Source organism: Delphinus delphis, chromosome 19 (genome assembly GCF_949987515.2).
Source record: "Delphinus delphis chromosome 19, mDelDel1.2, whole genome shotgun sequence".
Taxonomy (NCBI): Eukaryota; Metazoa; Chordata; class Mammalia; order Artiodactyla; family Delphinidae; genus Delphinus; species Delphinus delphis.
The window spans coordinates 22259572-22285038 of NC_082701.1; the positions used below are offsets into that span (position 1 = coordinate 22259572).

Genomic DNA, 25467 nt, shown 5'->3' on the forward strand with positions numbered 1-25467 from the left:
GGTGAGACGCCAGTCTGCACACTGCCTCCTGCAGCCCAGAGGACCTGGGGGGCTGCCAGGTGCACAGACCCTCTTGTGCCCTGACCGAACCCCTGCTCTCCCCTTCCTCCTTCCCTTCCCCCCTCATCAGCCCAACAGCTTCTTCCTTCTTTCTTTCCTCAATCCCCTCACAACACCTTGTGAGCAGGGAAATAACAGTGCAGCGAGCCACGTGTCCATTCAATTCGGTTCGGCCAAGGTTCACTGACTCTGGACACACAGCCTTCCGGCCTGGGAAGTGTCTGCCGCTGTCTGAGCTCATCCCCGCCTGCTGCCCAATCTCACACATGCACACACGCACACCTATGCAGACACAGACCCATCCATACACACTCATGCAGACAGGACACATCCCAATGTGCAGAGGTGCACAGACACACCGATGAGCACATGCATGCTCACTCAGGTAGACACACGCACACAGCACACACAGGCGCAGAGACTGACACACACGTGCATCCTTCAGGAGCAGCAGCAGGAACAGGTGGGGGACGACAAACCACAAGGGAGCGGACTGGACATCAGAGAGTCCACTGACGGGACTGAGGCTCGGAGCCCAGCCCAGAGGCCTGGCCGGTTCACCGGAACTGAGTGGAGAACCGGGTGTGGGGGGGGAGGGGAGACACTCCGCTGCCCTCTGGCCGCCGCACCGGAATACTTGGGACTCCCCAAGATGACAGGGCAGAGGGTGTCTGAAGACAAGGGTTTGGGGGCACACGGGTCTGTTTCTGAGGCAAGAGGGAGAAGAGGAGGATGGTGCCTGAGAGGGGGCTCCCTTCAAGTGCCCTGCTCGGACACAGAGAGGGAAAGTGGGTGACAGGAGGGTGTCAGAGAGATGGGTACACAGGGAGGCAGACGGCAGACTGGAGGACATGGGAGCCACGGACAGGCTGCCTAGTGAAAAGCCAGGAGGGCTCCCTCGGGGGCTCTTTAACCCCTGACCTCGGGCAGCCTAACCTACCTGGTGCCCCTAACCCAAACCCCTCAAAGGGCAAGAAGCCCCTCCCCCACCCTCAACAGTCCTCACCCCCTCATTCCTCCTTGGCACCAGGCAGGAGCCTTCAGCTGCGGGAAGACAGGCGCGGCTGGGTGCAGAGGGAAGAAGACCATCGGTTTCGGGGTGAGGGGCTCCCACTTCACTACGAAGTTCCCCTGGCTTCCCCAGCTCGAATCCGCCACTCAAATGTACTGGTACTGAGAAGTCCCTGCATCCACCCTCCTGCTCACACATCCAGCAGAAAGAGCAGGTCCTGTGCCCAGCCCTAAGCTAGGGATTTCTGCGTGGGGTGGGAGGCTGGGCTGCATGGGGCGGGAGGTTTGGGGAGGGGATATCCTCAAATCTCAGTAGATTAAAGAAAAACGTAACAGAGGCAATAGGCTTACTTGGTACGGTCCCAGAGGACACAGCCAGGTGGAAGATACGAGGAGGCCTGGTGAAGCTCTGGGCCAGGGAGACCACTCTATAATCACACACTTCTGCAAAGCTACCTGGATGAGGCTGTGAGTTCTCTGTCCTCACAAGGGTCCAAGCAAAAGCTGGACAACCCCCACCCAGGAGGCCTTAGGAGGACTTAGCTGGGATTCTGGCATCGGGCAGGAGGCCCAGTGATGGCCCCTCAGCTCCTTCCACTTGTGGCTATAGTCTGGCTATAGTCCTAGACCCATGGGGGTCTGAGGAGCCCAGAGGAGAAAATTCTCTGGGAATTCTGCTGAGGTCTGAAATCCCCTGGATTTCCTATCTCTACAGACCTGGCAAGGAACTGATCAGGGAGGGAAGAGGGCCTCAGGGGACCCTCCGCTGCTCCCTCCTACCAAAACCCCTGCTCTTCCCCAGTGTGGGGTGCCTCCCCTGCATGCCCTCCACCCAGGCTCTGGGCTGAGGCTGTTCACAGGGCCTATTGTTTGCTGGTGTCCTGGATTAAGGTTTAAGCCACCAGCTGCCCCAGTGACGAGAAGTGGCTGGGACAGGTCCCCGCACGTCCCCCACCTTTCCCCCAGCACACATCCTGACTGGAGCTGCCAGCTGCCTGGGGGTGCCACTCCCGGGGGCGGCTGGGGCAGTTAGAGGAGGGGCCTGTAATCCAGCGCAGTGGGCATGCCTTTCTCTCTCAGGTCCTCTCCTCATCCAGACACCACTGGTGCCCCCTCCCTAAGCTCTACCTCTGCCTTTCCTCTTTTCCTTCCTTCCACTGCTTCTTCCCCCATCCCTGCCAATGAGGTTCCTGAGAATGTCAGTGTGGTAATCCCCCACCACAGCTACCACACCCCTGCCTGAAGAGGAGACACTGAGGCCCCCATCAGTGGCCAGATTTCGCCGCTCTCCTATGGGAAGCTCTTCCTTAGTTTTAACCTCAGTCCTTCATTCTGTTATACATGCATGTTTCCTCTCCTCTCCTCTCCTCCAACCTGGGACAATACTGGGTCTTGCTCTCGTCTTGAAGGGGAGGGAGGTGACAGATGCAGAAACAGAGAAGGGAGCAGCAATGGAAGGTGATTAGATTGGGAAGAGGTACAGTTCACACACATCCCCAACTCTGCTGTCTGAGGTAGGCACAGAGACAAGGGGAAGGAGAGCGAGAGGCTCAGAAGACATAGGGAAATCACTGATTAATGCTCCCAGGCCCAGATCTATTTCCAAACACTCCCACTCTCATGTCAGGAAAGAAAGAGACATCTAGAAATACAACTGATGGTGGGAGAAGGGCAGGTGACCCCAGGGCCACAAATTAGACAGAACTGGACACGTGGTGGGTTGGCAACACCAGGAACTAGAACCCAGGAGTCCTGCTCCTCCCCTCCCCCAGAAGCATAAAGAGGTCATTGCAGGGAGTGCAGCTTTCATGCTGGGCATGGCGCCCACTGTGACTCACGCCCTACCAGCCTGGTCGATCCTGAAACGCTGTCCCCACCCCCCTCTCCAGCCCTGTCAGTCCTCACCCTGAGAGCACTCATTACCTGCTGGGGCCCATTCTGCCACCTCAGCCTCCTTGGCTCGCTTGAAAACCCTTGTGTGTCTCTGCGCCCAGGTCCCCTACCAGGGAGATGGCAGAGTGATGCCCCTCCTGCTTCATTAGGGTACCCATGCATGGTTCTGACTCAGGGTCACTGCCAGCCCAAACTCTGCAGGATTCCATGTCCTGGCATCTCTTCAAACAACCCTGGTCCCTTCCATCCTTCCACTGCCTATAAACCAAGAGGCTTGAGCCCGCTGGAGGCCACAGGCAGACTGAGGGTTGTAATCCGGCACCCCTGGAAAAGCTCTCAGCCACGAGCCTGCCGCCCTCACCTACATCTCTCCAGTTTCTCACTCACTCTCCACTCCGGAGGGGATCGGTCCCCAAGCGCAGGGCGCACACAGCTCAAGGAACGCAGGGAGTTGGTGGCCCGGTCCCACCCACCGGGGCGAGGCCTGCCCGGACCCCTGCCCCTGCCTCCGACCCCGCTGGCCCCCGAGGCGCTCACCCTGGCCGGGCGCTGCCCGGGCGCGCGGCGGTCGCTGTGGCTGAGGCAGGGCAGCCAGAGGCAGCGCGGCTCCGGGGCGCTGCAGTCCACGCCGACGGCGCGCTCCCAGCGCCAGCCCCCGGCCCCCGCGCGCTCCACGCGCCACACAGCGCTGCCCACGAGCGCCGCGGCCGGCGGGGGCCCCCGGGCCCGGCCGCCGCCCCGGCCCCAGCGCGCCGTGTGCCGGGCTTCCGGAGACTGGCGCGCTGCGCGGGGGCCGGCGGCCGCTCTTCGGCGCCCGGCGGGCGGCGTCCTCGGCCCCCCGGGTGGCGGCGGCGGCGGCGGCGGCGGGCGGGCCCCGGGGGTCCCCGCCCGTCCCCCGGAGCCACGGGCCCGGAGCCCTGGGGCCCCGAGGGGACGGCCGGCCCGCGCGGACGGCGGCAGGACGGCTGCAGCAGCTCCGCGCCTCCCGCGCCTCCTGGCCGAGGGCGCCTGAGCCCGGACACGCCGGCGAGTCTCGCAGGGCAGACACCTCCCCCTCCGGGGCGGCCCCTGTGCGCGGCCGCCCCATCCCACACACTCACGCCCCCCACACACGAGAGGGCCTGCACAGAGCCCCCGCAGTCTCACACACACACACACACACACACACACACACACACACACACACACACACACACACACTCACACACTCACTCCACTCACACAAAAACTTACTGTACCTGCCGGCGCACGCTTATACTCCTTCCAGTCCAAAGCTCAACCAGCTGCCGGTGCCCCAGAGAAATACACATTCCCACGCGTACACATGTCAACACACACCCAACCCACCTTTACAGACCCGCACCACACACACATCTAGACAGCCCACACCCTCCCCGACACACACAGTCACTCACTCCCCCTCTGTCCCCATACCCCCCCCCACACACACACGAACACACTATTCCCCTCATAAACACATTGCACGTGGCCATCCTTCTGTGTGCGCACACACTTTGAACACCCTCCCATGGGTACAATGGCCCACACACCCGACAGAGACACATTTGCAAGCATACCCACTGTGCCCCTGAAAGCACACCAGACCCCCACCTGCCCACCCATACATTCCACACACACCCCCCAGAGAGACCCACAAACCCCACGAAGGCACACACCTAGAGGACGTGCACACACTACCCAGTACACCCACTCCATGCGTTGCTGCCGTGCCCCCTCAGGTCTCTCACACACACACACACTGCCCTGCTCAGACAGCAGCGCTCTCTCATAATCACCCCACCTCAGAGTCACGTTATACCCTTCCCACCACCACCTGTGGGAGCGTGTGACGGACCCTTTTCCCCAGGACTCCCTGCCCATTATGCTCTACCCAGAGGGGCCACCACAAGCCGACAATGGGCTCCAAGCTGGCCCCCACCTCACCCCTAGCATGTGAGTCAGACAGGAAGCCCCAGTCCACGGCAGACCCTGCCCTCCGCCCCTTCCTGGCTCTCTCTCTTCCCAGGCCCCTTCCCGGGTGGGGCCGACAGAGGCCTTGGCTAGTAGGCGTGTCATGGCCACCCCCATTTCTATCCCACTTGACTATCCACCGTGTGCTCCCCCCGCACAGCCACTCCCCGGGGCCTGGGGCCACTGCCCTGACCTAGTTTTCAGAAAACAACAGAAGCCCAAGAGCACCCAGCTCGTTAGGGCAGCGCTGGGACTCCAAGTCCGGAGCCCCTCATTCCAACTTCGGGTCTTATACCTAAATTCTAGCCAGCATCCAGGTCAGGGAGGCTGGGGGCAGAGGGGAGCAGATCCAGCCCAACCCTGCTCCCAAATCTAGGAGTCGAGGGAGGAAGAGTCATAGGGTTGGGCCCTTGGGGGGGAAGCCACCAGAAGGGAGAACCAGGCATAAGAGTCAGCTCCCCCTTCCCTCCCTCGTCCCGTCACCTGCTGTCCCCAGCAAGGACAGGCCAGGATGGAGGATCCTGTGGGGGGAGGTAGAGGAGAGAGAAAGAGGGGCACAGAGAGGAAGGGAAACCAAGGGGAGAAGGAAGAGAAATAGAGGACCATGGGGGTGGGCAGGAGCGGGGGTGGGGGGTGGAGGAAGGGTGAGGGTGAGGCGTGTGGGGGCCAGGGAGCGGTTTTGTTCTCCTGTTTCCTGTTTGCCGCTTGCTGGGCCCCCTGTGCAGGAGCTGGACCCCCACCCCCACCCTGGCGGAAGCCGGAAGGGAAGAGCGAGGCTGCCACCAGCGCTGAGTCAGGAGGGCTTGGGACAGAGTGGGAAAGGACCGCGGTCAGGGGTAGCAGGGCTCCTGGCAGCTCCATCAGCACCTCCCCCGCCCCCATCACTAGAAAACCGAGGCTTCTGGGTCAGGATCATTCCTGCCCTCGTCATGCCCTCCAAAGACCAGGACCTCAGACCAGCTGGAATCACCACCGAGAATGTCCTCAGCCATGTCAGCCTCTGCCGCCCCGAATGGAGGGCAATGACCACAGGGATGTCCTGACTCAGAGTCTGACCCGCTTTCCCAGCAGGCAGCCAGTTAGTCCCCCCAGCTGCCTAACTTCCTTTCCTCTTGCTGCAAGTCCAGTCCCTGGTTCTGAGGAAATAAGACTCACTCTCCCGTCTCACGCCCCATGGAGCCTCTCATGGCCAACAGGTGCTGCTGTGTATCTGGATCAAGAATCAACCTCCCTGGGGCATCCCTGGTGGCACAGTGTTTAAGAATCTGCCTGCCAATGCAGGGGACACAGGTTCGAGCCCTGGTCAGGGAAGATCCCATATGCCACGGAGCAATTAAGCCCGTGAGCCACAACTACTGAAGCCTATGCACCTAGAGCCCGTGCTCCGCAACAAGAGAAGCCACCGCAATGTGAAGCCCGCCCACCTCAACGAAGAGTAGCCCCTGCTCACCGCAGCTAGAGAAAGCCCACGCGCAGCAAAAATAAAATTTAAAAATTCGTTAAAAAAAAAAAAGAATCGACTCCCCCCCTCCCTCGAAACTGCTAAGGGTTCTGAGGGCCGGCTCTGAGGGCTGCAGGGGGAGGCGAGGTGGAGAAGCAGCGCGGGGTTTCTGTACTCAGGGCAGCAGAGACCTGGGAAACGAGAAGCCATCTGTGACGCCCATCTCCTGCCCTCTAGTCTGACAGGGGCAACAAGGCCCCCAGAAGGAGGTAACAGCCTCCTCCAACACAAACCCACGCCTTCCCCACCACACCCACTCCACCCCAGCTTTCTCCACAGGCATGTCAGGAGCAAGGTACACACCGCAGGGCCTAGAAACTTATACATAGTTTGAATAGATGATCTTCCAGGCCTGGGGAGCCTCTCGGCCCCCTCCCCCATTTCCTTTGGGAAAGGAATGTGGGGTGGGCCCCAGAGTGCAGTGGGGGAGGGGGCCAAGGGCTGGGAAATACCAGGCGTAGCTGAGATTCTATTCCAAGCCTTCCTGCCTAGTGTGAGTCCTCCTCCCCTACACCCTCGCCAGCTTCCTCCCCCCAAATCAGGAATTACCCCGCTGAGCAGTCCCTCCCATCAATCCTCTAGTTTGACCAGCTTGCAAAATCCATTCAACCTTATCTTCCTGAAGGTCCCCTGCGGAGGGCTTGGGGACTGCACCCCCAAAGGGAGGGCATCCGGTCTTCCTCTCTCCACGTGAGATCATCCTTTACTGTTTGAAAGCACTTTCACTTTATCTCATTTGACCCTTACCCTAAGAGTTGAATATTTGAGATTGTTTTTATACCCGTTTTTCAGATGCAGAAACTGAGACTCAAAGAGGACAAGTGACTGGTTCAAGGCTTGCTTTTACTAAGGTGGGACCATCCCAGGGTTCTAACCCCTAACTCAGATCTCTGTCCATTATCCTCTCATTTATGTATTCAAGAACCACGACTTGAGTGCCTGCTGTGGGCCAGGGGCTGTGCTGGGGGCTGGGACACCTTAGAAAAACAAGATGAGTGTAGACCTTACCCTCAGGGCGCTTACCGTTCTACTAGTGTTGTCCTAGCTCCTGAAGTCTTCAGGGGTCCCCAATTCCAGATCCAGGCCCAAGCCAGCTGCCTTCAGCCCCACCAAGGGAGACCCCCATACACATACCAAAGGAGCCCCTGTGTCAGGGGTTCAGGGCTTCTTCTCTCTGGGAGCGGACAGTTTGTTTGAGAGCGGGGTTAGGGGCCTCCCAGGTAAGCCTTTGAAGCAGAGAGTGGGCTGAGCTGGAGGAGCAGAAGGCTGCAGGCGCCAGCCTGACAACCAGAAACTGGGGAAGAGGGAAGCATCCTGCAGCCCAAGGGTCAGGTGATAGGAGAAGGAGGGAAACTGATACTGCTGAAGGGCGTGTGGCTCAGGAAGTGAGAGAGAGGGGTCCCAGGGTCAAATCGGCTGCATTTCCTTCCTCTGCTTTCTGTGTGCCTCCTCCCAGAATGCAGGCTTCAAACCACAGAACAAACAATGCCCCCAACCCAAGAGAATCATCCGGCATTTGTAAAGCTCCGACTGCTTCCATACACCCATCGCACACCATCAGACTGGGACACCCCACACTCACAACCTCACACACAGACGGAGCAAATCCCCTGCCAGCCCGTTCATCCCAGGCATGTAGGCAATGCGATACCCAAGGCATGCCCGCCCCGCCCATGCCTGGGCCTCTGACCCCTGCGCCAGTCTCTCCTCATTCAAGGGCAGCCGCCCCCTCCTTCCTCCTCCACCCTCCTGCCCCACTCAGATGCCTGCTTCCCAGCACCACTTGTGTGCAGTCCCGACATGCCCCAACAGGCCAAGCGGATGAGCCGGCCAGGCAGGCCCGGGTCTCCCCAACACCCTCAATGTGCAGATAACCCCGCGTCACCGGGAACCTGGGAACCCCACACTCGGTCTAGCCTGCGGGCAGCGGGTGGTTCAGAGGGTCTCTCCAGACCCCGTGCTTTCCCCATCCAGGGCCAGTCTTGCCCCGAGTTGCGACACTCCTCTCCCACCCTGAAACTGGGCCCAAGCCAAGGAAGGCTGGGGGAGGGGCGGGTGAGAGAAAAGGGAGGAGGAAGCACTCGTGATGCCAGAAATCAAGGAGGGACCAACACAATCCCAGCACAGAATCCCCTAGTTCTTCTGGTGGCAGTACGGCTCAGGGGTTAGCACGTGGGCTCCAGGGTCCTCTGGAATCCAGGACTTCTGGGACTGAGTCCTATCCCTACCCTTTCTGGCTGTGAGACCTTGGGTGAGTTATTTAACCTCTTTGAGCCTCAGTTCCTCACCAATAAAATGGGAATGACACTAAGTTCCACCTCATAGGTTCTTAGGAGAATTAAGTCAATTAAAGAAAGTCTTGAGCATATAATAGGGGTTCAATAAATGCAAACTTTTGTTTGTTTTCTTTTTAAAAAAAATTTTTATTGAGGTATAATTGACATGTAACGTTATATTAGTTTCAGGTGTACAGCATGGTTGGATGTTTATGTATATATTGAAATGATCTCCACAATAAGTCTAGTTAAACGTCTGTCGCCATACTTAGTTACAGAAATTTTTTCTTGTGATGAGATCTTTTAAGATCTACCCTCTTAGCAACTTTCAAGCATGCAATACTCGATTATTAACTATAGCTGCCATGCTGTACATTACAGCCCCAGGACTTATTTATTTTATGACTGGAAGTTTGTACTTTTTGACTCCCTTCACCCATTTCACCCCACATCCCCGCCACTCTGGCAACCACCAGTCTGTTCTCTGCATCTGTGAGCTTGGGGTTTGGGGGGGTTTTGTTTGGGGGGGTTCTTTTTAGATTCACATATAAGTGAGGTCATACATAAGGTATTTGTCTTTCTCTGCCTTATTTCACTTAGCATAATGCCCTCAAGGTCAATGCAAGATGTTTTTATTGTCTTTTGAATAGTCACACTCTCACACACCCAACCACACTCACATTCAGACATGCAGACGACTCAGCCACACGTACACAAAGACAGTGACACATGCAGACACTCAAGGAGGTCTGTACAAACCCAGGCGAACCTACTCATGAGGTCATCACCACCACCTCTCACTGCCTACCCCCTACAGGCCCCTATGTGCCCCACCTCCCCCTAATAAGCAGGGAGGAATCATCAGGAGCCCCCCTTCCATAGCAGAACTTCGGCAGGCCCAGAGCCCTGTCAGTAGGCCATCTGGGAGTGAGGAAGGGGCGGGCGACATGAGACCCCAGGATGGAACCTGCTCCCAGCAGACAAGGAGGATGGCAAAGGTGCCAGGCTGGCAGGGCCCCCTCCTAGCAAGAGAACCAGTTCCCTCCTCAGGGACACCAGAGGGAGGAGAAACTAAAGATGAGTAGCTTTCCTCATGGTGGGAAATGAGCACTTGCAGAAAACGGTGAGTCTGGAGCCAGCCACAAAGTAAACAGTGGGGCCATCGCCCAGGCAACCGTGGGCCAGTGTGGGCTAGGGCCCACCACAAGCCCTCTCCAGCCCCTGATTTACGACACTCATCAGCCCCTTGACTGTCTCAAGGCATGCCCTCCACGTATCCATTCTGGTCTCTGGGCCTGTCTGGGGACACCCCAAAAGGAAGAAGTTATGCTTCCTCCATCAGATTGGGCTCCCTGAGAGCAGGACTGTTGTTTTTGTTGTTTTTGCCCCATCTTAGTCCAGAGTCTCCCAGAGGTCATGGCCTGTGTCTTTCCTCCTCAGATTGGAGACTGCTCAAGGGCCTGGCCTGAGTCTCCCACATTAGACTGAGAGCTTCCTAAGGACAATAGCTACTAAATTTTCAGAAATGTATTTGTGGGCTTCCCTGGTGGTGCCGTGGTTAAAAATCCTCCTGCCAATGTAGGGGACACGGGTTCGAACCCTGGCCCGGGAGGATCCCACATGCCATGAAGCAGCTGAGCACATGGGCCACAACTACTGAAGCCCGCACGCCTAGATCCCGTGCTCCGCAACAAGAGAAGCCGCCACAATGAGTAGCCCCTGTCATCGCAACTAGAGAAAGCCCCAACGCAGCAACGAAGACCCAACGCAGCCAAAAATAAATAAATAAGCTTTTTTAAAAAAGTAAAGAAATGTATTTGTACCGCTAGAGTGCTTTGTCCATAGTAGGCTCTCAAAAATTATTTGCTGATGGCGAGAATGTGGAGGAATTGGAACTCTTATGTCTTGCTGGTAGAAATGCAAAATGGTGGAAAACAGTATGGTGGTTACTCAAAAAATTAAACATCGAATTACAATATGATCCAGCAATTCCACATCTGGCCATGTACCCAAAAGAAGAGAAAGCAGGGACTCAGATATTTGTACAATGATGTTCATAGCAGCATTATTCATAAAAGCCAAAAGGTGGAAACAACCCAAATGCCCAACGACAGATGAATTAGATAAACAAAATGTGGCACAAACATACAGTGGAATTTTGTCTTAAAACTCTGACACATGCTACGACATGGATGAACCTTGAAGACATTATGCTAAGTGAAATAAGCCAGACACAAAAAGGCAAGTATTTTATGATTCTACTTATATGTGATACCTAGATTCATAGAGACAGTAAATAGAACGGTGGTTGCCAAAGGCTGCGGGAAAGGGGAATGTAAGTTATGGTTTAGTGGGTACAGAGTTTCAGTTTGGGAAGATGAAAAAAGCTCTGGAGGGGCTTCCCTGGTGGCACAGTGGTTAAGAATCCACCTGCCAATGCAGGGGACACAGGTTCGAGCCCTGGTCCGGGAGGATCCCACATGCCGCGGAGCAACTGGGCCCATGCGCCACGACTGCTGGGCCTGCGCTCTGGAGCCCGCGAGCCACAACTACTGAAGCCTGCGCGCCTGGAGCCCGTGCTCTGCAGCGAGAGAGGCCACCACAGAGAGAGGCCCGCGCACAGCGGCGGCGGCGGCGGCGAAGAGTGGCTCCCGCTCGCCACAGCTGGAGGGAGCCCGCGCGCAGCAACAAGGACCCAATGCAGCCAGAAATAAATAAATTAAAAAAAAAAAAGCTTTGGAGGCATGTGATGGTGACGGTTGCACAACGATATGAATGTACTTAATGCCACTGAACTCTACACTTAGAAATGATAAATTCTGAGTTATATATATTTTGCCACACACCAAAAAAAAATGGCAAAGTCAGAATTCAAATGAAAAAAATATATATCGTTGAAAGAAGATGGAACAAATGAATGGGTCTTCCAATGGGGCCCAGGAGCAGGCCCTGCCCACAGAGACTGCCCGGGACAGCTGGGTACCTCCTGCCGGGAGGACCTTTCCCTCCCACCCCGTCCATTGTGCCTTCTCAGAACCCCTGCTGTCATCTTTGTGGCCCTAGTAGACCGAGCACAAGGGGAGCTCTCAGGCTTCCAGGGGAGTCTGAACCTCCCACAGAGTAGGTCCTTGGCATTGACGAGGACCTACCATCTATCGGAGGCTGGATTGATGGACGCACAGTCCCTTGAGAGGCCACGTTCCAAGGTGTCAGAACCTTGGAAGAGTTTTTCTAGCAAAAGCCAGGCTAAGTATGGGGTTCCTGACCCCCTGAGGCCTGACACCCCCCCAGCACACATGTCTTTCCCAAGCCTACATACGCTTACACACCACCCGTAACATATACACACATACCAGGGTGTGCACATAGAGGCAAGACCCCGTTCTCGCGTGCTCTCTCGTGCACACGGTCCAAGAAAACCATGCCTGAACGCTGAAGGATGCAGTCTTGTCAGGGACGCAGGCAGGTCCCGTGTGCGGGAGAGCCCCCTGGTGGCCCAGGTCTGGCACACTTAGCTCCCTCACAGCCCAGAGTGGGCAGGGTGCCCTCATTCCTTCCACCCCACCTCCCCCACTGCACTCTCCAGGCCCCCAACCAGGCCCCAGGGTCACCCTCCCCATCTCGTACAGAGGAGCAGGGTCTTCTGCAGAAGGACAGAGCAACTGTGGGAAGGGTCTCACTTTAGTTGGTCAAGGAGTCCTGGAGAGAGGCCAGAGCCCTTTTTCAGACAAGATCATGTTAGGGACAGTCATTCCTGAAGGCCAGAAAATGCCTGCAATGACTCTTCTCCAAAATCATCGTATCCATTCTTTGACTCCACACTGAACAGCTCATTTCAGAGGAGACTGGGGGAGAACTCTGGCCATGGCTCTTCCTATTGTCCCCCACACCTCTCTCTGGAAATGCTTCCTGTTATCTGACCACCTGGGCAGAGGCAACAGATGCACCTACTGGTTTCTTCCAGGGGATCGCTCAGTCCAAGTCAAGCTGAGACGTCATCCCCTCCCAAGGCAGGTCTCAGCAGATCCCCAAAGTCTCCCCAAGGGCACCCTGCAGGGAGAGGTTCTCAGCTCCACCCCTGAAACCACCCCCCCCATCACCCCAGGCCCTGCTCAACCTGCCCAGGTTATCCCTTCACCCTGCCTAAGAGTTGAACCTCTCCCTAATCCAGCCCATGATGCCGCAGAGGCAGCTGGAAGGGTGGAAGGGATGGATGGTGGCTCTGCAGGGACAAACAACCTCCCCTGGCTCCTGCCTGTGAGGGAGCTGAGATGATTTCTGTGCTGGGCTCTGTGGTCAGAAGAGGCCAGGCAGCAACGCCTTCGACCCCAGATCCTCCCCCTTACCATGTGCCTGGCTCTGCATTTGGGGACATTGTAACGGCCACAGCAGTAATTAACATTTGTTGAACCCTCACTATATGCCAGGCACACTTCCCATGCATTACCTCATTTAACAGCAGAGCAGCCTCTTGGGATAAGTGTGACACACACCCACACACCACCTTGGCCTCTTGGGTCCCCCACCCAGTCTGGTGCTAGGTAGGGAATGCTGAGCTAACCCACAGGGCGCCTAGGGGTGGGGGATAGAAGGCTGGTGAGAGAGAGACCACTGGCCCAGCATCGAGAAAAGCTGATCTAGAGAAAGGGTCACACTTGCCAATGGTATTGGCCCTTGTCCTTTTCTGGCTGTGTGACCTCAAGGTCACACAGGTTTTCTTATTTCTTCAACTACAAAATGAAGCTAGGGATAGCAGCCTGACAAAGTTGCTAGGAAAGCATTCTGGGAACCAGTAAATGGGAGGGGTTATGGCCCCAGCCCTACATCCCACCCATCAGAGTGGACTCTGCTTCCCAAATGTCTCCTGAGTCCACCCACTTCACCATGTCCACTCCACCCCAAGTCTCCATCACTCCTCTGGCCCCTTACAGTCCAGACTAATTGTTTTAATACTATGACCACCAGGCCCTGTGGGACGTGCCTCTGGGTTCCATGCCCACCACACCCCCTTTCTCTGTGCTCCAGTTACCCTGGCCTCCTTCCATTTCCTTTGCGGACCAGGCAGCCTTCCAGCCTCAGGTCCTTTGCACATGCTGTTTCTGGAATGCTGTTCTCTCTTCCCTGGCTCCCTCCCTGCCTCACCAACCCACACCCTAATTAACTCCTACCCACCCTGCAGTTCTCAGCAAAAAAGTCACTCCCCAGAGACACCTTCTCTGGCCCCCAGACCAGGTCAGGTCGCTTTGCACCCTCTCACAGCACTCTCGAGATGGTGCCTGTATATTTATGAGGTTATTTTGACCAACATCTCCCCCCTGGGGCTGTGAGTTCTGGAAGGCTGGAACCATGTCTGCTTTGCTGGCAGTCAAATCCACAGCTCCTGGCATGGCACCTGGCACAGATTGGGTGCTCGGCACACTGCTTCTGAATGTACAGGAATGAATGAGCTTCTCCTCAGAGAAAGCAGATGGTTGGCAAACCCCCTGCCCCCAGGAAAGGTCTACCTGGGGCAGAGGCTGCTTCGCATCTTTGTCCATCTTTCTGTATTCCCTGCTGCCTCCTCAGTAGGAACCAGATCCAGAAAGTGGGGGGTGCTGGAATAAGGGAGTAAGGGGTGGGGAGAAAAGGGAAGCTGCTTCATCTCTTTTGTAGGGTCCGCTGTCCCTTCACCTCAGCTGGCCAAGCCCTTGTCCACTCAGGGCTGGTCCACCACATCCACAGTTCCCTCTCCCTGGAATATAACATTTGTCTCTCTCCCTCCCCCACCTTCCCTTAACTGATCCCTTATCCTCGAGGTCTCAGCTTGACTGTTTCTGAAAAGCTTCCCGGACTGCAAGCTAAGGAGCTTGCCGGGGTGCCACAGCTAGCGGCAGCTCAGATGCAAGCTCAGGTCTGTCTGCTGGCAGAGCCCAGGCTCTCAGCCACCTCATTATACGCCTCATTACTACCAGTTTCTCCCTGGAGGCCCGGCCGAAAGACACTCCCCCTCCCTAGGCCTCAGTTTCCTCCTGTGGGTTCGGCCAACCCTAGATTTCAGGAAAATTGGTGGAGATCGAAGGTGGGAGAGGAGACAGAGGGAAGAGTGAAGAGAGGAGGAAGAGGGAGGGAGGAGCAAGGAGGGGTGGCAGCCGCGGGCCAGCCAGACGTGAGTAACGCCAAATATGCGAACTACGCCAGCCCCTGAGCTATGAATAGGGCGGCCAGGCTGGCCGCCCAGGTCTGCCCCTCACGCCCCGCAGCCCCCCAACCCAGCCCTCCCACGCCAGCCCTGCACAGGGTCCTGAAATGGGGCGGAAGCCCAGGAGGCACTCTTGGAGGCGGAGGCTGAGTGGCAGGAGCGAAGAGGTGTGGTCATGCAAATGACATGCAAATAGAAAGCAGCTGGCTTATCTGATTGGTGGGTCTCTGTCCTTCCGGGAAGGTGGTGCTAAGGGGCACTAGACCCGCGCAGGGCCCCAGCTCACAGCGGCTTCCACCCGGGTAGCCGCGGTTCCCAAGCGGTCCTTCGGGTCACCCCTTGGCTGAAGTCGCACTGATATGTGCAGCCTCTGGAGGCCTCTCACCCTGTTCTGTCAAGGTCCTGGTAAGGCTCTGCTGCTGTGATACCATCCCCTCCCACCCCAGCGCCAGGTCAGCCTCTCCTCCTTGGAGCTCACATGTCTGACAGACAGCGGGGCACTTGGGAAATTACAACAGTTCCATCCCTGCCTCTGGACCCCCTTTCTTCATCAATGACGGAAGTGGGGAGCACTTCCCTGGCCCAGTCCAGCCCCTTGTGTGCCCCCAAACAAGTCAGTCAATCTCAGAGCCCGGCTCCTCTTTCTTTCATTCTGGCACTATTGATAGGTGTCCCGGAGGGCGAGGCGTCAAAGAGTTGTAAGATCAGGTTCCCAGCTGTGTGACCCCAGTCAAGTCTCTTTCCTCTCAAGTCTCCTCAGTTGTAAATGGGGTCCTTGAGGGGGCTTAGTGTGGAGTGCCTAGCACATAGAAGTTGTTCAACAAATCTTAGTTCAGTAGTCCACAAAGGATTTTTTTTCATTAATAAAAAAAATGAGATTCTATGAAGAAACAGACATGAGACAAAATTAAAAGGCTGCAGAGCGTAGCGTTTAAACATTCCTAAACAGGATTCAGAGGAATCTGGTTTTGAATCCCAACTTGAATCCCACTTCCTAGCTGTGTATCCTTTTGGACTAGTTACTAACCTCTCTGAGCTTCTGTTTCTGCGTTTATAAAATAGAGATAATCTATTCTCCATGAGGTTGTTGTTGTGCAGATTAAAGAGCTAGTGTGTATAAAGTGCTGAGCACAGCAGTGCCTGGCACTGGAATGTTCAATAAATGTTAGTTGCAACCAATACTCCTATTATTATCATGGGGTTTTCACAAGGCCGTGCGAAGTGCTATGGAAATTTTCAGTTCATCAGTCAACAATATTCATTCAGCTTGGCCTGGTCTAGGAGCTGGAGATAGAGCAGTGAACAAGACAAAAGTCCCTACCCTGATGGGGCTTAAAGTCTAGTCCCCAGAGGAGGAAATCCCCATATATTCGAGGAATTGGTGGCTGGTGGGGGGAGGGGTGGCAGATTTACAGAGAAGGATATTTGAACTGAGCCTTGAAGGATAAATAGAAGTTTGTGAAATGGAGAAGGCAGGGAAGGCTAAATTAGACAAGGGGAAGAGATGGCACGGAAGCTTCTGGGGAGGGGAGGAGGGTGATGCATCCCACTCCTCTCCTCTCCTCTCCATCTCCAATTCCACGTTTAGCCCTCAGCAACTCTCAGCTGGTCTGCTGCCTCCACTTCCTGACACCTTTCCACGGCTCCACAGTATCTACGGGACCAAGTCAAGTTCCTTAGTATGGCATGAAGGATCCGCCATGATGACGGACGAGAGGGACAGGATCTGGCCCTCATTGGCCTTGACAATCTCATCTCTCTTTACTCTCAGTCTTGCTTTCATTGACCCCACAAGAGGCCAGGCTGTTTCGCACCTCCTTGCCTTTGCTCACGCTGGGTCCTTCTGCCTGGAATGCCCTGCTCTCCCTTCTCCACCACCCCACCGATCCCAGCAGGCATCTTGCAAGCCTTGGCAAGCCTCACCTCCTTGGTAAAGTCTTCTTCCCCTCAGAGCTGGAGCGTCTCTAGAGGAGGCAGGGACTCAGCCCCTGTTTACTGCCAGAGCCATGGGGTCCTCCACACCACTCGTGAGCAAACCCAGACTCCAGGGAGGCATAGGGAAAATCCCTGTGCAAGCAGAGTCACGGAGAAGCAGAACATAATTGTGCTGCCTGTATCCACCACCTTTCCCTCATTAGGCCAAACCCTACTTGGATTTCAAGGCTCAGCTGGGGGCAGGGGGAAGGGTCCACTTTCCCAGGGTGGCAGCTGTGCTCCCAGGCTCTTCCTTGTCAGGGAATGTAGCCGTGACACAGGACAGCCTTAGTTAGGATTCAGAAAGACCCAGATTTAAATTCGGATGCCGGGTGACCTTTGGTGGAGTAATTTAGCCTCTCAGGGTCTTGGTTCTTATATCAGTAAATGTACAACCACTTCATGATGGTCCTTGAAAATTGATCAAAAGAAGTTTCGATAAAGAATCCTCAGCTTAACTACTGTTAACTATTGTTTGGAAAGGAGATGAGAGAAAGGAGATTAATCATATCACCAACTGTTTTTTAACCGATCCCTATAGCAATTCTCCCCAGTGACACTGTTTCCATCTGTAAACTCCTGTTACCACTTTTGTGACCTCATTCACACTCAAATGATGTGAAGACAGGGTCTGTCTAACTGGGTCTGTCTCCCCAGTTAGATCAGGCCAATTTTTATGATAATATTTTGGGGGGTGGCAAGGGGTGTTCTAGACCGGCAGATACTGTAGATGCGCATCTCAGAACCCCTGAAAAAATCTTAGTGGAGCTTTTGGGTGGTGAGAAAAGGAACCCCTTGAGAGCCGGGCTGTGTCATACCCACCCAGGTCCCAAGACCCACAGAGAGAGCCTGGAACCCAGAAGGCACAGAGGAAATGGTCACCAAATGAACAAAGTATGGTTGGCATGAAAATCTAGCCACTGCCTGATTTTCCCAGGCACTGAGCCTCCAGTTTCTGGAGTCATGGGCCTTCTCCTGCCCCAGGCTATAATTAGGGAGAGGACGCTCTCACACAAGCCAGGCCTGGGAATGTCCTCAGAGCCCTGGGCCACACCCAGTCTCGGATAATGCTTTCCCTAGCACTGTGGGGACCATAGCACCTGGGAGCCACTGGAGGAGGAAAAGGTTCCAGTTCGAAAGGAAGAGGGCCCTGTTTCTCATCCCACCAGCAGTCCTGGCCTTGTTGTGTGACCCCCATTTCCTGGCTCCCACTCTCCCCTCTTGCAGACATCCCAACCCCTCCTGGGCTCTGGGTCCAACCTCAGCTGCCCCCTTATCCCCTCACCCACACCAGGTGCTGCAAGGCAGAGATGGGGCACGATGCCAAATGAGGGCTCAGCTCTTCGGATGCCAGTGCAAGATACAGGAAAGTACCAGAATTGCCTGCAGCCCCCAGTCACGGCCTGGGTGCTCAGCTCCCTCCTCCCTCTCTTGGGGAGGAACCAGGGGCCATACCCTCGGAAGAGGAAAGGGAGATTTGGAAGAATCTTCCCAAGTACAGAGAGTGCCGTGGTGCCAGGGGAAGGTGGGGATGCGGGGCATGAACCAGAAAACAGCCTCAGGGTGGGGTAGGGGTCTCACCTGGGCTGCCAAAGGCTTCACGGTCCGCTGCTCAGCCCAAAAAAACTGCCAACAGAAATTCGCCCCTTCCTTTCCCCCGGTTCATGGAATCACAGCAGGTCAGGGCTGGAGAGACCATGGGCACTTCTCCACTACCCTCGGATTAGAACTCAGCAGCCTGAACCCACTTCTCACCTGGCGTCCAACCTCCCTCTTCCTCCCACTTTTGCCTGTCCCTTCCCCTCTGCTTCTAGTCCCTTGGCCTTGGCCTTTCTCTAGGCCTCAGTTTCCCTTTGAGCCAAGTGGGGAGGCAGGGGAGGGGATGGTCTCCAATATCTGTCCAGCTAAAACTTACAAAGATGTTCCCTTTCTCGGGGGCATCTCTCCCCACTCCCTCGCTCTCTTTTGGAGAATGGTGGAAACTCTGTGGTGGAGGGCAGGGGTCTGCACTGCAGCCTCCCCTTCCTGCCTCTCCGGGCTCTCAGGCTAGCCCAGATCTCCACCCCTCCCTCCTACCGAGGCCTCTAAGTCCTGCGTCTACACCCAGTTCTCTCCAAGGAGCTCTCACACTCTTTGAGGAAATTAAAAAGGAAAAAAGCTGTGGATTTAGGAGCCCAGAGTCAGAGATAAGTCAAGCCAGGGACTGTTGGAAACCAGGCCAGAATGAGCTCTGTCCTTCCCTAATTAACCCTCACTTGGGGGCCAAGACCCTGGAGTGGTTGTCCTCCCACATGGCTCCCACATGTCCCCCTGTCCCGACCACATTCCTCCGGCCCACACACCTCCCCCCAGCCCTCCCACCAAAGGGGCCAGTCCTGGGTCTGTTTCCATCCTTGGCTTGTGGGTCTCAGTCATCCCCACGCTCCGCCCCAAGTTCTCTCCTCCCAGGGATTCAGGCTGAGCTTTGAAAGGGTCACTTCAAAGAGGACCTGCCTGCCGAGGGCCCAGCCAGACCCAGGGCTGGCTGCTCGGCCAGATTCCCGGTGGCTGGGGACAAAGGCCCCACTGTTCCCCCGACCCCCAGACGCCCCCAAATGCACTGGGCATAAGAAGTCTTTCTTTCCGCAGTTCTGTTCCTTACAGGCCCCAGCTCTTTGCCACAGGGAGTAGCCCTGGCCCCTCGTCCAGGAGAGTCTGGGGGGCGGGGGTCAGGGAGCTACCAGTTCCCCACCCCCACCATACACCCAACCCCTTTGGGCAGCCAGGATGTGGAGGCAGCCTTGGGCTGACTTCAGAGCCAGTGGTCCAGGCATCGCACCGCCCCTCAGCCACCAAGCCCTTCCTGGCCTGCAGTGGCCTCCCCGCTTCTCCCACCCGTCAGAACCATGCCCATCCTTCCAGGCCTCCTCCAGGCAGCCTCTCAGGACTCCCTCTCCTCAGAGGAGCCTCATAGCCCAAACCACAGCAGCCAGCCTCTCACTCCGCTCCCCAGTTCCCAACAGCGGGAACCAGGTCTCACCTGCTCCTCTAATTTCCTACCACACGGTGCTGATCCCAAAGCAGGGTCCTTAAGGTTTTCTATGTCAACCCCTCACCCAATGCCTGAATTCTCTCTAGACTAGTCTGTGCTTGCTCACCTCCACTGACAGGGGCCTCACTACCTACAGGGACAGCTCTTCAGATTACTCCGACCATAAAGGGTTCTCTTTATGGAGCCCAAATTGTGTTGTCTTCATTGCCATCCAGTTGCTGCTAAGAGTTGAGATTACCAAATGTCAGCCAGTTTACCTGTATTACCTCATTTAATCCTCTCAGCAATTTTGAGGGATTATTTCAGGGATAAGAAAATGGAGGCTAAAAACAACTAAGTAACTTGGCCAAGGTCACATAGTTGAATAAGGGGTAAAGCTGAAATTTGAACCCCCTCAGGCTGAAGGCAGGGCCTAGACACCCAATGTGCCTCCCAATGTACCAGGAGCCGTGCCAGGCCTGGGCCTCTCATCTCCCGAGGTTGCTTGCTGATATGAGAAGGCAGACCACACCCACCACACTTCTTTTTTCCTAGTTAGCTCCCACCAGCCTTTGTCAGCAGATGAAGTGCGGCCTGGGGATAGTGACAGACCCAGCCAGTGGGGAGCAGGGGGAGGCAGAGGGGAAGAGGTCACCCGCCTAGGGGTACACGGGTTTGAGAAGGCTGGAGGAGGTGACCTTGGGACTCAAGTTTAGGACTGGAGGTGAGAGATGGAGAATTGATAACTACGAAAGGCCCTGTCCCAAACCCGACACTCCGTCCACCCTCCAACTTGAAAGGCACAGGATCTTCCACAAAGGTGATGCATTGGGCTGAACATCTCAGGGCCAGAGAGATGAAAAAGGAACAGACATCGTTAATCCAACCTGTCGTCTTTTCCCACCTGCCCATTGCTCAGCGCCATCCCCTTGGAACTCTGCAGGAGAAAGGGAGGGAGTGGGAGCAAGAGAGAAGTCAGAAAGCTGAGGGGCCCACGCGGCTTGCAGGATCTTAATTCCCGATCAGGGATGGAACCCGTGCCCGCTGCTGTGAGGGCACAGGGTTCTAACCACTGGACCGCCAGGGAATTCCCCTGGGTGAGTTTTCCTTTCCTCTCTAGGTTTGGCTCAGGCACTCCTGGCACCGATAACAAAATGATGCTCCTCTAGGCTACTTTCCCAAGACTCCAACCCAGCTACTTCGAAAGGATTACAGGATTCTGTGATTCCTCCATATACTATCAGTGAGTCAGTGAGTCAGTCAGTCAACAAACATTCTCAGAGTACTGGCTGCATACCAGGCTCTGTGGATACCAAGATAAACATGACACCTCTGGGGCTGCTTGGAATAAGCACGGCCAACTCCCTAGCTCTGCCACTTACTAGCTGTGTGACCTCAGGAAGCCACATGATTCTTTGTGCCAGTTTCTTCATCTGTCAGATGGATAGGAATAATGTAGCCAGTGGTCAGCACTGTGGAAGTAGTTGCTATGACCATTTTCCCCGTCCGGCAGGGGAGACTGATGTGTAGACCACGCATCACAATGCTGGGGCAGAGCTGGGCACGGGGCACCCACGAGGCCAGGGGAGGGGCTGCTCCCGGCCTGCACTTCACAAACATTTATGGAGGGCCACTCTGTGCCAGGCACTGTGCTGGCCACTGGGGACACAGAGATGAATGGGACACATTGTCCACTTGTCCCTGCTCCTCCCTGCCCTCCTTTTCCCTTCCTGGGGCCTAATCTCAGAACACTGCACTGGAGGGGGGCACCCGGGACAGAACTGTGTGGGGAAAGGCATGGCCTGGGAGCCCGGGAGGCAGAACCCCTGGGTTCATGTCCACCACTCCCGGCCTATCTGACCTTGGCCACCCTCTGGCCTCAGATTCCCCACTGTTGGACAAGATGACCCCTCTGGTCCTGACCCACTCTGACAGATGATGAATACACTCCACCCCCATAGAGCTTTAAACTCACCCCAGAGTCCAGTCCCAAGGCCATCCCAGCCTGTCGTCCCACTGAGGCAGTGAAGAGGAGATGCCTGCCTGGTACTGACAGGCACTGCCCTGCTGACGAGCTGGTGCAATTTCACATGAAAGAGGGAGGCCTGGATCTAAAGGCGGGTTGTTTGAAGGGGATGGAGGGTACTAGGGGAAAGGCAGAGCCAGCTCCCACAGGCCCTATTCATGGCTCTCTCTGGGGAGGGAGAGAGAGCAGGATAATTAAAACCAGGCTTTGTCCAAATCCCTGACCAAGCCAATATCTCACCTTTGAACCCCTGCAGCCAATAGAGCAGGGCTGATGCCCCTTTGGAAGGAAAACACCAATGAACCAAGCCACAGCCCAAGTGCGGTGGGCTAGCATAGGGCGGGGTGGGGGGTTGCTGGAGTAAATGAGCTGATTCCCCACCCACCAACCATGGATGGACACCTGAGGCTTTGCCACCCTGAGACCTCTTGTCGCCATCCGTGTCCCAGCTGAAAGCAACCAAGCTCCAATCCAGCAAGAGGTTGACCTTGATCTTGGCCTGTATCCAAGACGGACCCAGATTCAGGGTGACAGTGACAGCAGACAAGGCAGGTCATGAAAAGCAGGGTAGTGGAGTGAGACCATGAACTTGAGCCAGACTGCTGGGTTCCCACCTTGGCTCTGCCACTAGTTAGCGATGTGATTTTGGCCAAGCTATTGGCTCTCTGTGCCTCAGTGTCCTCAACTGAAAAATGAGGATAATAACGGCACCCACGTCATGGTGGTTTTGTGAGGATTAAATGAGGTAACTTATATAAATCCTGGCCTAGAGTAATTGCTATCTATGTCTTAGCTATCAGCTCTACTATTAGAGCAATTCTCCATCCTTAAAACACATTTTTTTCAGGCACTAATATATATGCTCATTTGAGTATATTTGCATCTCCCATGAATCTCTCCAGATTTCTACACTGGAATCCAACATTACAGGAATCTACCTATCTAACCCACTATACTGGAGGAAACTTCCCTGCCTGATGCTCCAGGCTCACCTGGGATGCTGCAGCTTGTAAGCCTCTCCCTAGAAGTTCTTCCAAATGGCTAATTGCAGTCCCTCATTCGGTAACTTATTCCATTCGCCTTTGTAGACTCTCTTTTAATCGGATACATCATGAAGTCCTTCTTAAGTATCCCTGCGATAAAGGATGAAGCAAGAAATGCCTCTGCCCACTACTGCACAGCCCTGTTCACCACCCTCCCTCATCTCCCACTCCATGCCCAAAATGCTGCACCCCTGGGGGCCAGACTGGCCTCCTGCTCCCCTTGCCCCTGAGCTCAGGGTTGGCCTGATGCGGGGGCACAGAGGTCCCCATCCAGGCTGCCCAAACACAAGGCCTATTCCCAGCGTCCAGTCCCTCTCTGTTTGAGCTGAGATCCTCAAAAGCCTGCCCCATTCCCCATGGTGTCCCAAAGGCACCTTCCTAATAATGTTCCCCTCCCTAGCGCTTCATCTTGTGCTGTGACCCATCAGAAGACCCAGTTTCTAGACCTGACACTGTCGCTGTGTCGTCTCAGACCCTAATACTTACCACCCTGCCTGCTCCCAGGGCTTTTGAGGCCCTCAAATCCAGCACTGAAGGATTTACTGCCCTCATCATTCCCAAGGGGAGGGAGGGGCTTCAGATGCAGGAACTTGGAGCTCCCAGAAACCTACGGTGGACCCAACCACCTTGTGAGCAAGTGGAAGAAGAGGCTGGGGCTGAGGGCCTTTGGGCTGTGTTTGGAAGCGAAATGACTGGTTATGTAATTGAGATTGAAGTCGCAGGCCAGTGAGCACATCTTAGTGAGAGCAGCCGCTCTGGGGAATGGGGCTGTTGCCCTGGCAAGAGGGGGAGAACCCCAGGGGATCAAACACCTTCCCTGCCCTCCCACAGCTGGGCCACAGGGTGGGGCTGGGGGTGGAGATAGTAGGGGGGGTGGAGATGAAGTAGGTGTTGGTGTGTGTGTGTTGGGGGTTAGGGGGTGGGAATCCAAGGAACTCGACGATAATGACATTCACTTCCATCCCCAGTCCACTCTGAAATTCAAGTTTCTAATTAGGAAACACTTTGGCTGAAAGGTGGAGGGGGAGTCAGGGGATAGAGATGCAGACCAAGGGAGAACTGTGCCTACATCCAGCTCCTGAGATACACACCAGTCTCAGAGTTTGCAAAGCACCAGACCCCAGCTCCAACACTGAGGGGATGGTTGGGGAGGAATGGCCCTAAATCCTCCAGCCCCGTCAAAAGAGGAAGAGACCTTCTCAGCCCAGGTCTTGATCCCAACCTGGACCCCCAGGAAACTTCTTTTTCAAGCTCAGAAAATGACTGGCCTGACAGTGTTCAACCCTTCGACTTGGAAAGGGATGGAGTGCATGTTGGGGCGCTCCAGTGGGACAGGGCAGTCAGGCTCAGAGGCAGGGTGCTGGCCCCAGTGGGGCCCGGAGGCCCCTGCTGGCCTTCCCCAGCCTCAGCAGCCGGCAGATGAAAGAACCCAAGCAAAGCAGCCCAGCGCTGAGTAATGCCCCTGGCACCCCGTGCCCAGACCCACCCACAGCCAACCCGAGAGGGCAGAAGCGAGGGCAGCCGCGCCTGCAAGACCAGGGGTCCCCGGCCTGTTTCTCTTCCCCGGGGTGGGGGGCGGTGGACCCGCGCCGGACAGCTCGTCGGGCGGTCCGGCCCGGCAGCGGGGGGAGTGTGGCGCAGGGAGGGGGTGTCCGGCCACAGTGGCCAAGGACATCCCGCTCCGGGAACCCCTCCCCCACTCCCTCTCCCTCCAGCTGTGCCGGGGCCTCGCCAACGGAAAACGAAAACTCGGGCAGAGGAAACGGCGGCAGGCGCCCCGCCTGGAAAACCCGGACAAAAGGCGCGGGCCTCCCGCCCCCGCTGCCCGGCCGCCGGGGGCCTGGCACCGCCGCCCGGGTCGGTGCCCCCGGCCCTGGCAGCCCTGTGCTAGCCCCGGCCCCCTGCCTGCCTTCTTCCTTTCCGCCCCCTGCCCAGGGCAGCTCGCGCTCCGGCCCCCTCCCCGGCCACCAGCCGATGTTCCCTGCAGCCATGCCCGTGGTGCCCGCGCCGTGCGCCCCAGGCTGTGCCCGCCGAGCGGGGGCGCAGCGACCCCGGCCCCAGCTGCCAGCTTCCCGTTAGCGCCTGGATCCGCCCCCTCCCCTGGCTCAGCATCCTCACCTTGGGGGGCCGGGGCTCCGGGCGGGGCGGGATCCCGACCAGGCAGAAGGCGACTCCATTCATCGGGCGGCAGCTGCGGCTCTGCTGCCAGGGCACTGCTGGGGGCGCGGGCAGGGACCAGGGAGGGGCGGGGCCGGAGGGGCGGAGCCGAACGCGGAGGGGTGGGGCGTCTCTTCGCTCCTCCTCCTGCGCTCCTGACGGGGCGCACCCTCTGCCTCTTGTTAGGGTAGCAGACTGGTACAGAGGGCTGAGGCAGGGGTTGCCGCTGGCAGCGGAGCTAGGGGGCAGAACACAGCCAGCGGAAGAGAGATGGGCTTAGAGAGGGTTTGGGCCGGCCTCCAGGGGACCAGCCCATAGACGGTGATCCGGGCCGGCCGAGGAAAGAGGACAACGGCACAGAACACAG

General features: G+C 56.4%; 1 protein-coding gene across 1 annotated transcript in view; it reads right to left on the reverse strand.

Moving 5' to 3' along the window:
* ARHGAP23 (Rho GTPase activating protein 23) overlaps window positions 1-25124 on the reverse strand; it is a 71914-nt gene extending 46790 nt beyond the window's left edge. Inside the window, exon 1 of the mRNA XM_059998739.1 lies at window positions 25062-25124. Coding sequence (XP_059854722.1) covers window positions 25062-25124 — 63 coding nt within the window. The remainder of the gene's footprint in view (window positions 1-25061) is intronic.
* Between the last annotated feature and the right edge of the window lie 343 nt (window positions 25125-25467).